Source organism: Cryptotermes secundus, unplaced genomic scaffold, assembly GCF_002891405.2.
Source record: "Cryptotermes secundus unplaced genomic scaffold, Csec_1.0 scaffold736, whole genome shotgun sequence".
NCBI classification, from domain to species: domain Eukaryota; kingdom Metazoa; phylum Arthropoda; class Insecta; order Blattodea; family Kalotermitidae; genus Cryptotermes; species Cryptotermes secundus.
The window spans coordinates 1941061-1954208 of NW_019718280.1; the positions used below are offsets into that span (position 1 = coordinate 1941061).

The following is a 13148-nucleotide window of genomic DNA, read 5'->3' on the forward strand; positions in this document are numbered from 1 at the left end:
AAGTGTGATCCTCCATGTTCAGTGCACAGCGCTGTGATATCGATTTCCAAATTCACTGGCAGATTTAAATCTGAACATTCCCTGTAATACTAGAGAATATTTTAAGTTAACTGAGTTTTGGTCAACCTGTATACCTGTTAGGCGATTTTTATGGTTGTGTATGTGTGTTATCTGATTACTCGTAATTTTTTTCATGTATATGTAGACGTGGCCGGTCACGGTAACCGAGCGGTCTAAGGCATGTACTGTCTTCGCTCGCTTGGAAACCGGGATCGTGGGTTCCAATCCCACCCAGGGCGTGGATGTTTCGTTTGTGTGTGTGCGTTTTTCTGTGTTTGTGTACAGGTATAGGCCTTGCGACGAGCTGATCACCCGCCCAAGGAGTCCTACCGAATGTGTAAGATCTAGAAAACCCGAAGTGAACGGAGAAGTTCATGGAGGTAGGCCTAGGCCCATTGGGACTGTAGTGCCAAGGAAAAAAAAAACATGTAGACGTGACAGCTGTATTCTCGATCAGTGTGCCCACTAAAATATAAAGTATCTGAGGTAATTTACTATTTAAACACACAAAGGAGGGAAGGAGGTAAAGGTAGATATTTTATGAAGTATAGAACGAAGGGTGTTAAAGGTGAATATACGATGTGAATGATTACTCGTCGAATTTCGACAGACATTTCAGCTACTATTATTTAAAATGACTTCAGCAAAATTGAGCTCCAGCGAATTGCTTGGCAGTGAGGTTAATAAGAGGCGAGTTAGTAAAACACTGCACCATACTGTAAGCAGCTTCAGCAACTTAATAGAAATATTAACAATATTACGTGAATTACAATATGGTTCCTAATACTTCTTGGGCCGAATACGATGGTCTAGAAGTGATAATCTAGATGGGCGTTTGTGAAATTCTCGGTTCGATTCTCGGTCGGTATTTCGGCTACCTCAGCTGATCTTTTCTTGGCTGTCCTCAACTTCTTCAAGAAAATATCAGGTCGTTCTCTCCTTCCAAATCTTTTCCAACCCATCACTTATCTTAGTTCTTAGTGCTTTTTGTCGGCCACTTCAGGAACATTTAAAGGCAGGGCATGTAGCACGAATGGGGGAGATAAGGAATGTATATAGGTTATTGGTAGGAAAACCAGAAGGAAAGAGATCACTGGGAAGACCAAGTCGTGGGTGGGTGGACAATATTAAAATGGATCTTAGAGAGATAGGATGGGATTGTATGGATTACATTGATCTGGCTTAGGATAGGGACCAGTGGAGGGCTCTTATGAAGACGGTGATGAACTTTCGGGTTCCATAAAATGCTGGGAAATTCTTGAATAGGTGCAGAATTGGCGGCTCCTCCAGAAGGGCTCAGCTCCATGAGTGAGTAAGTGAGTACTTTAGGAACATTCTGGGTTAGTGTCACAACCATCCCACCGCCGCTTCCTTCTAAATCCGTTGTAATTCATTATACCTCAGTTTTATTATCTTTCAACGCTGTATAGACCGGTTACTTGTACCTGCGTCGCACAATTCACGCAGATGCACTGGTTAGACAAGCCCAGAAGTGAAACCCCAGGCACTGGGACGTTTACTTTTAATGTACTTTCATTTCTGTTACGGCAGTTGAAGGAGAAAATATTCTCTTCATTTCACGCATTGCGGATGGATGTAGTATGCTCCTCAGAGACGTTGGGAGACGCCTACCAGAGTACATGGTGTCACATCTCAGAAGTTCCCCCTGATGACATCGAATCCCATCTCGACCACCTGGGATTTGAGTAACATTCGAATCAAGGCCGTAAATCCACATTTCTTTCTGTTATGTTCTCATGTAAAGGAAGGCGCCTTGCGATTGGCATATCCCGCGTTCAGGAAGCCTGACTACATGCCTTAAGAATTCAGAATTTCAGAATAAATTCTAAATCGTAACATATGAGAAGCCATCATCCGTAAGAATACAAAGAGAACGACGCAAACCGTTAATTTAATTTTCCGCCTTCTTCGCTATGTTTTCCTTACAATCGTGCAGTTTCAAGGAATTTTCTGTCCGACTCAGTGCCTCGGTTCTCAAGAGCACGCTCTTATTGATTGTCGTCGTAAGGCGACGAATCCGTTCCCTCACGCCCTGTATTTGTAAGCGTTTCAAACATAAGATTTCTCCAACCCTTCATTTTTATGTTTGATTTCTCCTTCTCTTTTTACTATGTTTTTCTGTTACACATTCGCTTCCTGTATATATACTTCGTCTCTCTTCTTTCTTCTCCGCCTCATCTTTCATTATTTCTCCCGATTTCATCTCGTGTTTTCCTTTTCTTCCTTGGCAGGCGGTACCATAGTTAGTTGAGGTACTATGCTACTAACCTGAAGGTCGCGGATTCGAGTCCCTATGAGGTGACTTTTTTCAATTCACCTAATCCTTCCAGCCGCACTATGGCCCTGGTATCGACTCAGCCTCTAACAGAAATAAGTACCATTAATCTTCCTTGGGGGGTAAAGAGCGGCCGGCGCGTAAGGCTGACATCCTTACCGCCATCTGTGAACGGATTTTCTAGAGAAAATGTTGAAGCCTCGACGTCTCACAACGCTATGGGCCTCCACGGCCTGTTACAGGGATAGCTTTAATTTTCTTTTCGCCTCTTCTTAATCTCTTTCTATTCTATCACTAACAGCTTCGACTTATTTACTGATCATTCCTTCTCTCTTTTTTTTCCTGTTCTTGCTTCTTCTCTTCCTTCCTTGTTCTCACTCTCATTATATTCTTTTCCTCCTTTCGTTTTCTCTCTTATTCAACATTCTGTCCAACACAGTTGGGGTCTCAAAGTTTGCATTGGCCAATATGGAATTTGGTAATACCCCGGTATATACGTCTGGATTTCCAAAACAGAGTCAGACTAGTGGCTCACGTGCATCTCACAACGTAATCCCTTTTGTGATGTGTGGTGATGAGTACGAATTACGAAACTCCTCATTATGCATCAATATTATTATTATTCCTGTTATTTACTCAGTCCATTAAACACATTGGCCAGTTATGGGCTCATACGTCTGTGGAGACAGACCGATAGTATAACACATGAAGTAGCATAAAATACTGTCACATTTCGGCCTCCTGTAGGCCTGTATATTAATGTGTTGTAGTAGTTCATGATTCCAGCCTGTGTCACAATTCAATCGTGCACTTAACGGTAATGTTATTCAATTTCCTGCAGCCTAATGAGACACTGGTAACAGCTCGACAGGTAACAATGCCAACAGAAAATCAATTCAGTAGCCGGAACAAGTTCACGAGGCAGAAACATATGGTTCATCATACTATTTTAATTAAACATCAACATACTCCGTAATTGACCTCATTAAATTTCAGAAAACTTTAATCCTATCAAATTGGTTATAAGGAAATTTGTCTCACGATTTGAAGCGAGAATGAATATGATTCCAGAAACATACATTGAAAGCTTAAGACTGCGTTTAGTAGAAATAGTTAGGTACACATCCGTCTGTTTCTTGTGTGTTTTAACTTAGTTTATTTTTCAGCCGTAAAATGCAGTTAGAATTCTTCCGAAACGTAGGCGGAATTTTTGCGGATCATACGGCATTATATATTTTTTCGCATAATGTCGCATATGAGGGGTTTGCGTGACTAATAATAACGGGTTGTGGATTGTATGCCTGGATTTATTGGCACTTCTATTACAATTAAAATCATTTATAACAGCTCACAGTCGATGATTGTCTAAGACTTGCTCCATTCCTTACTGGACTATGGGTGTCTTTTCTTGTGCCTAACTGTTTCATTCTGATTTACGAGTCGGTCACTTCTTCAGTTTCCGTTGCCCGTTACTTAACACTCCACAGCTGAACAGTGAACACTATTACGATTGACTGACGACTTTCTTACGGCTCAATTGTTCTTCTTTGCACGGCTCCTTATATGGGCTACAGGTAATCAAGGAAAATGTCTATTGTCACATAAACGTGCCTACCGAATCGTTGGTTAGCAGTGGATTTCTTCATTGCTGCGGGAACGTGTGGTTAGCGAGCCGTTCGTTAACAATATACTTCTGCTCTGGATCCGCTATTCCTGCTTTCAGGCGTCATGTCACATTAATTTAAGGAGAGGAACAAGAAGTAGGAGAAAAATTCTGGAATTTATAGGATGTGTCTTTGAAGTGATGCACGCAAAAGTGACGGTAGATCCAGTGAAATATTAAAGAGTGTAGAAATAAGATATAGAGAAGTATATAAGCTACGCAGTCTACACAACAATATTCTGTATTTAGAAGCAAAGAAGACACTGCTGTAACAACATTTGATTTTATTATGTTTTTACAGATTCAACATATTTCGACCCTTACACCTGGTCATCATCAGGCGTACAATGCTCTATTTTCAGCTGCTGAATTGCAATTAATTATCATATAATTCATCAAATAAGGATCCTTATTGTGCCTTGAAATTATTTAAATTATTAATTCATATATTAAGACTTGGTCAAAATTTTAAAACTGAATTTCCTTAGGTAATAAAATTTAAAATTAAAGATATAACGATTAAAATTAGAAACTAAATGTTAAGACATGAAAATTAAAATTGTGTTCTAGCAGTAAAACTATGCGGTCGCTACGTGTTTACTTGGTTTTTATGCCGGTACAGGCGACTATAGCGTGGGGCGCCCTGGTACCGGAATCTTCTAACATGGGATAGGTCATGCAGTCATGCCCTTAGTAACGTCTTACGGAGCTTATGCTCAGTATTCAGTATGTGATCTGTAACAGTTTAATTATTATTATTATCAACTTCCAAGTTTTAATCTTTAGTTTCTAATTTTAATCTTTATATCTTTAAATTTAAGTTTAATTATCTAAGGGTTGTCAGTTTTAAATTTTTGACTAAGACTTAATATATGAATTTAAATAATTTCAAGACACAATAAGGATCCCTATTTGATGAATTAGACGATAATTAATTGCAGTTGAGCTGCTGAAAATGGAGCATTGTTGCCTGATGATGACAGGGTGCACATGTTGCCTCTGTAAAAACAGAATAAAAGCAAATGTTGTTACAGTAGTGTCTTCTTTGCTTTTAAATACAGAATATTGTTGTGTAGAGTGCATATCTTATATACTTTTATATATCTTATTTATTGACATACAACAGGATGCACACTATTAAGATCTGTGTAGAAACCTGATGTCGCATTCCACCAAAACGTATCTGGCAATTAGTTACAAAATTGAATGAAATATGAACAAGAATTCCATTGAAAACTGCGTCTTATTTCAGTTAAGGAGGAAATGGACGAACTCTAATCATATGTGAGCATGTGTCTCTGTATGTAAACAACTGACGAGTCCATACATTTAAAAATAATTTCTAAACTTACGTAACAACAGCTTGGATTTCCGGCTAAAATTAAAATTCGAAACTTAGTACATAGCCAAATTTATAAATCTATATATTTTACTGTACACAGCTCGTTAGTGAATATATGATTTTCTTTCGCGAGAATTGTAACAAAATGGTGAAACAACGATTCGATTGTGAGGTTAGTTATTATTTTGAAATTAATTATAGTAATAACATTGTGAGTCACATATATAGCCCCTCATTTAAAAGTTAATTTCCAGTAATATAAGTCGCAAATTGCACTACTTCTCATTAGAATTGAAATATCCGCTAGATAAACATATTATTTTTATTCGGTTTTACAAGCAACGAGGAGGAGATCATCGTAAATGAAGATTTGCATCCAGATGAAAGTATTCTTTATCATTTTACTAATAACTCCCTTCACCAGTTCACTATTCAGAAACGCTGTTAGATAGGATAAAAGTCTTAATAATGTAACATATTCCGAAAATCAATATACAGTATTTGTAGTACTTGTACACACATAAGAGTTCAACTTAATTTTTTACTGTGTTAAAGTAATGCAGACTGAACGTTCGGCTATTTGCTAAAGGTCCCGAGGATTACAATCTGTTCTAAGAAATGTGATGCAAAGTTACTGTCGATTTTCAAATCCAGAAACTTGACAAGTATCGGACACATCGTGTGCATTCAGAAGCAATATTGTCGCGTGCTGCGTATGTAACGCGACAAGTAAACTGACGCCGGTCTCGGATTTGGCTAAGACTTTTTTTATTTAATTAACTTAGTAGGGGATGGAGTCCAACTGGGTCCACTCGGCACGGCGGCCACTGATTGACCTATTGTACCTACCCCGGGTGATTATGATGATGGAGAATTTGGCGGAATGAAGATTGGCAGGGGAAACTGAAGTACTCGGAGAAAACCCGCCCCAGCGCCACTTTGTCCACCACAAATCCTACTTGACCAGACCCCCGGGATCGAACCTGGGCCGCCGCGGTGGGAAGCCAGCGACTAACCGCTTGAGATAGGGAGCGGTCTTGGCTAAGACGTTTACTGGACAGTGTCTCTTACATTCGCAAGTACATTATTCACAATTCACTATTGCAATTACTTGTGCCGCTGATCTTGGTGAAGTGTCTTCTGTCCTTTGTCGGATGCAAACTTGCTTCTGCTGTAGTCGAGCTACGCTAAAATCTGTTTGGTCCGAGTCTGAGTAAAGAGTGTGCTCGGCGAGCCGCTTGCTAGCAAGGGACTTCCGTGACGGCTCCGCTATTGCAGCTTTCAGGCGCCGTGTCACTACACGAGTATAACAAGGTGTACAGAAAATGTCGTGATGATTTCCGATTTAAATAACTCCGAATTTCTTGAAGAGTTCAGTACATAACGTACCATAAAATTATCAGAGAATACTGTGTACTTGTACATAAATATAAGAGTTTCTGTACTTGATGGGAGAGAGAGAGAAAGATAGAGAGATTGAGTTCATGGATGTTTGCAGAATATCGCAACTTCAGCTACTTAACATTTCTTGATTAATAACATAGAGGAGACATTTCTAGATCACATGTTACTGAGTCACCACAGAATGATTTATCATTCCTGAAAGCGGTAGCCATTGCTAATACTGAAAAGAATGGCTTCAGACAGCTCGTATCTTGAACCAGTAACGGATTTGTTCTTGAGTCTAAGGGAATTGTGGGTGAGGAAAAGTTGAATGTCCCTGACGGACGACAAATCAATCTTCAAGTTACACATCACAACAGAGAAGGTGAGGTCACACTGTCAGCAATCTGTATTCTTCCTCTTGTTAATGCCTGTCTTGATTTTACGCGTGCTTCTTTCTCTGCTGTGTAATTCACAGGTAACAAAGAAGGAAGGAAGAAGGAAAAGCTGAAAGGAAGAATGGAACGGAGAAGGAAACAAAGAGGCAATAAATAATAAATCGGACCGCATAGAAAACGACGCCTCAAACAAATTCTTATATTTTTGAGTTGTACTTTTTCCCCGGAAAACCCTTATCCGATGTGTTGCCTAGCAACGATAGGGGGGGATACACTCACACGCGCGCGCGCGCGCACGCGCGCACACACACACACACAGGGAAATTAGGTTAACTACAGAGAGTCTGATGGAGACGGCATTTTCTCCACATCAGACCCGAATTTATATAAACAGGGTATTTTCCGGAATTCAGGAAATGGGCCGGAAAACAGAGATACAGACAGCATGGTGATTTCATAAGCCTTCTTTAATTTTTCAAAATAAGGAGTATAGTCTAAAAATATTAGGTTGTAGGTTCTCACCGCAGTGAATATGAAGGCTGTTTGTATAATCTTCTGATATATAACACCGTGTAGTCTGGTAGAAATTTACAGACGTTTCGGAGCAACGTATTTCCCCCATTTTCATACCAGAAGAGCGATCTTACGTATTGCAAGATCAACATGTTAAGGAAAAATATGCTCTAGAATGTAGCTCTGGACTGTTCCTTAGTTTCGTTAATGACAGCCGTTGTTGCGACATTTTGCAGCCAAGAAGTTTGTTTATTGTATGCAGAGAGAACTCATCCATAAAATGTATTCTCATGTAATATGCGTGACTGTATACGGGGTTTGGATTGGTGAATACATTTATTTGCCACTTACAGGTCTTAACTACAAGTAACTATAACACTATCGCTATTTCCGCACGTTAAAGTCACTACAGCATACATTCTATTGTTCTCATTCTGTTACTAGACGTTTCCTGGTAATGGCTCCAACAATCGCTATCCCTCTGCCTCCAGCTCAAATCATCTCTTCACTGACCCCCGTATAGAACTAAGTTCTAATCTTGTCCCTTGCTTAAAATATCTCAGCGCGTACCATATAGAAAACACAGCTCTTCTATTGTCGCGTTCGTGTCTGTTGATGCGGGAATGTGTTTACCCAACCGCTGCCCAGAAACGGCCCTGGTATATCCGTCCATCTCACGGTCGTCACATAGCAACGGCTCTACACATTACAGTATTTTCCTGAACAATGTGATATTGCTGAATTAGCTGCATACCAAATTTCAAATTTGTCATTCAATAGCAATTCAGTATTTCTTGTGGATGCAAGTCAGAATACCGTGGATGGGCGCACTGTTCACGTGACAAACTTAGTAAGTGTATCACGGTAGCTGTTGGTATTAATAACTCCAGAGATGGACCATGAAAGGAATGCATAAGGAATTTTATTTACAGAAATCTTTCTCAGTTACTCCATATTTCAGGCCGTGCCACAGCTCAAGCGGTTAGTCGCTGGCTTCCCACCGCGGCGGCCCGGGTTCGATCCCGGGTGTTATCAAGTGGGATTTGTGGTGGACAAAGTGGCGCTGGGGCAGGTTTTCTCCGAGTACTTCGGTTTCCCTTGCCAATATTCCTTCCACCAATTGCTCCACAATCACCCTCACCTATCATCTTTGGCTGGTGCAATAGGTCAGAAGTGGCCGCAGTACAAGGAACTTAGTCCCACCCCATTAGCAACAAAAGAATAATAATAATACTCCATATTTCAGCAAATTGTTTCTTAGTCTGTACCAAAGTTAAGAAAATACAGCCTCCTAATTCACTGGTGTAACTTTCCGCGCACTGTATACCATCTACTGAAATCTTGCACCCTCTTCCTGGCAACTCCCTATTCCTGCCATAATTAAATTTGTGCTAGTTCTTCTGCACTCTTATGGGATTTAATATTATTAAATTTAAAGAATTAAATTTTTGCTCGTCTGTAACTAAATTCCAACATGTTGCAAAGAGACAGGAGTTACTTCAAAGCATTTTCTTTTATTAAGTTTAAAATGAGAGCTACCTACCAACGGCTTGCATAACCTTCATCTGAACTACGTACAAGAGAGAGTGCCTTGTATTTATCGAGTTCATATAAAGTGAAATTCTGATAGACGGTCTGGTTGTCAGATATCTAATTAATTTATAAATTAATTATTCGATTTACTATCCGATTGGTAGTTGTGCTAAAGGATTGATTCAAGTAATAACAGAATTTAATTGATACATCTGTATAAAGAGGCCTGGCTTTTAACGATCTGGTCTATGAATAATTGTGTAATGGTTATATAAATTTTGTGCCAATTTTTCATTCTGTTTATAAATATTACATTGGACATTTCACTTTGTCTGAGGTACATTTGACGTTTAAGATGTTGGCCATACTACCGCCTGCAGGCGAACGGTTGTGGGCATATACATTATGTTTTTACGTATTATTTACTTTAAGATAAATTTCGATGTTTCACGCATAGTCCAGCATCTTTCTCAGTGCTGAGCCAGTATGATAATTACTACAAAAGGTTCTGGGAAAAACTAATAATCTACTTTCCTTTCACTACATAGGCAGTATTTGATACAACGCTGAACGCATATAAAACGCGCCCAGCTATGTGTATTCCTTGCCGCAGGAACGTGTTTGAGTCGTTTCTAGCAACGTTAGGGTAGACACACAGACACAGAGCATGGTGATTTCATAAACCTTCTTTAATTTTTTTAATTCAGAAAACTAGGTTAAAAATATCTGTCAGTATAATGAAAACAGATCACCTGAAGATTGAAGTACACTCAGGAGTACTAAGTTCTTGGACATAACACCGTGTAATGCGTTGAAAGTAATTTACGTTTCAGAGGAACATATCGCCTCCATCTTCAAGGTCGAAGAATAAGGCGGGCAAGAAACCAGAGCTTGTTTGCCACCAGCTTTCACGTTGGTTTCTTGCTTGGCTTATTATCCGACTCTGCATATGGATGCGAAATATTCCACCGAAACATCGGTAGAATTTCAAGGGGATACACGGCGTTATGTCTCATAACCAACGTTGTGAGAATCTCAAATCTTACAAAGATTTCATTATACCCTACAGCCTTCCTGATTTTGACATAAAAATAAAAGTTATCTTCTTCCCACTATTGTATATGGCAGTGTCTCAGAAGCTGACACAAGTAATTTATAAATATTTAATACTGCTACGGATGGAAAAGTGTAAAGAATTGTATAAGGTATAACTGGCAAAGAGAAAAATCGTGAACCTTTGCTTCAGGATAAGAAGCGCTAAGTTTGCTTCCGTCTGTCACTGTATACAGCAGGCACGGCTCAGAACGTAACAGTCACTGAACTCTGCTGCCCTAGGTATAGACTTCACTTCTTGAACTCTTCCTTCCCTTTGTTTTTATAGCATTACTGCATCACACCCCGTCGTCTCACACTCTCCACATTCGCCCCCACAACCCATCCATCCATTCCACAAACACCCTGCCCTAACCCAGAACCACCAGGGAAACCATACAGAAATTTGGGGATGTTTTGGGGGCAGGGGAACTATAAGGGGAATCTGAAAGAGATCGAGAGAAAATAAAGCTGTAGGACACAAAATGCGACCCGCTCTTGCGTATTTCAGTTTGTTTTCGGATCACTAGGTGGCTCCATATTCAACTAGGGCCGCGACGCCATGTTATAGATGGCAGCACTGTGGCGACGGCGCAACCGGATCGAATGAAAGGGTCGTCAGTTTAACGGGAGCTATCGTACGAGGAAGGTGACTACTTGGAGGTTACGGGGATTGCTTCGCGTTCTGCCACTGCCTACTCAGTGTCACACAGGCAACATTGCAGATGGTTGCTAGGGCAACCGGTAGCGTGTGGAACAGTCAAATTGGAATGCGGAACATGATTCCAATACGAGATATATATCGCGGTTTAAACTTCCGGTTAAATGTGGCTTACTACGCGAGTCTATCCTTTATTCTTCATGGAGATTCGCAGCACCGCAGTTAAGTGATTCATACGTGTGCCACTGGTGATTTGCACAGTGGAGCTGCCAAGTAATATGCTTAACACATAAAGATGGAGACCTTATTGCAGATAAAATGTGATTCTGGATAAGTAACTTATTAATATTATAACCTTTACGTGTGTACATGCAATGTTTTCCTGGCGGAAATAAGAGAAGCTCTCTTGTAAACAGGTTATCGGAGACATGGTTTAAAATGATGTCCAACCGGTTTTAAGCGCGGTGTCATTTCCGTCTGGGATTTTATTAAGTTTCAAAGGGCATTCATTTTTATTTTGCGGTGAAATCTCAATTATAATTTGAGTATATTCCTTAACCATTTGATTTGTATGGTGACTTAGGTTAAGTGGAAGTGCTCGAATCAACATAATACTACTACGCTAATAGTGTTTATGATGTTCTAATGCAGCAAAGTGCTTAACAATTGTACGTATTCAGTGAAATATTTTGCTCCATTTTGTTTTGTTTCATCACGTATGTGTGGTTAGTGTAAGTGATGGTGAATAAGAGCTCGGTGTAATGCGCAGCCTATCATTCGAGCTTACATTTCGTCACTGAAAGTTGGAGTATTAAAAACTGAATTATTACGAGAGTACAATTTCATATCTAACTTCAATATAGGAGATATTATTTCTATGTCGCGGTGATAACATGCGATGTTAGTTACGAAATATGAAAGTGCGATTTTCAGTAACCGTTCTAAGATGCTTCCTTTCATGACACAAGGTTATATCATTTTACGATTAGCGGTGTTGTAATTGTTTTTATTAAAATAGGGGAACTTAACGGTTGTATGGGACTTGTGTATTTAATTTTAAATTTCGGCTGCAATTAAATTCAAAGCACAAGCATTAATTGTAATATTAATAAAAGTAATTAAAATAATAATGAATTACTTTTCATATATTTATATTTACGATATATCTTTCATTATTTGTTTTTTTTTTCGAAAATTTGGCGTCCACATTTTGCGGGAGCGGAGTAGTAAGGCTGATTAAGCACTAACTCGCACATATATATATATATAATTATAATTTTATTTCGTAATACAAGATATGCAGTTCGAAACAGTCTAGCTGTTGTATAAATACTTTCATACTTCTTAATGAGAGTGATAACTCTCTGAGTTCTTAATTTGTAACAAAAATATACCAATGAGCTGAATTAAATTAGGAGATAAAACGAACCTTGGATCAGGAAAGTGATCTTTAATGACAGAGCGATCTATACACTTGCCTCGTCTCTCACTCTATCTCCAAATCGTTGCTTTTATGTGCAGTTGAAACAAATTTAAACTGAATCGCCTTAAAATAGGAATAAAATACGTGAGAGACATATACACCACTCCATAAAACGATCCGAATATTACAGTGAAAGAAGATGGCTGTTCAGAAAACTTTATGGAATACCAGAACTTACGTGTGTTCTAAACAAATTAATGCTGAGACTTCAAGGTCTATTGCCATTTTATTGGCATTATACGTGTTGATAGGCGTCGTTAACCTTAAAAGCGATGCCGCGGCAACTGGATCATCTTCATCAGCTGCATCGTCATCTTCATCAGCTACATCATCAACGTCATCAACTACCTTAAGTTCAAGAACAGTGAGGACAAAATATGGCGATGTCAGCGGTGTGATAGTGACCTTTGATAGTAGGCATTTAGAACCTGTAGAGGTGTTCCGAGGAATTCCCTACGCATCGCCACCTACAGGAAATCTGAGGTTTATGCCACCAGTAACAGGGGCATTGTGGTCTGGTGTGAAAATGGCCGAGCATTTCGGTCCAGTGTGCCCCCAGAAATTACCTGACATCTCTAATGAAACGCTTGCTTTGAAGAGGATGCCTAAGGGGAGAGTGGAGTATCTGAAAAGGCTCTTGCCCTATCTACGGAACCAAAGTGAAGACTGCTTGTATCTCAACATCTACGCACCGGCTCAAGGTAAGGGATCACAGTCAAATTGA

General features: G+C 39.5%; 1 protein-coding gene across 1 annotated transcript; it reads left to right on the forward strand.

The window, feature by feature from the left end:
• Positions 1-12240: 12240 nt before the first annotated feature.
• Positions 12241-13148, forward strand: LOC117283193 (neuroligin-4, Y-linked-like). The gene has a single exon (XM_033755864.1). The coding sequence runs from the start codon at positions 12564-12566 to the stop codon at positions 13146-13148; it is 585 nt and encodes a 194-aa protein (XP_033611755.1). The 5' UTR covers positions 12241-12563.

Excerpts from the sequence above, each read along its gene's own strand:
- LOC117283193 (XM_033755864.1), top strand. The coding sequence starts at position 12,564 with ATGGCTGTTCAGAAAACTTTATGGAATACCAGAACTTACGTGTGTTCT.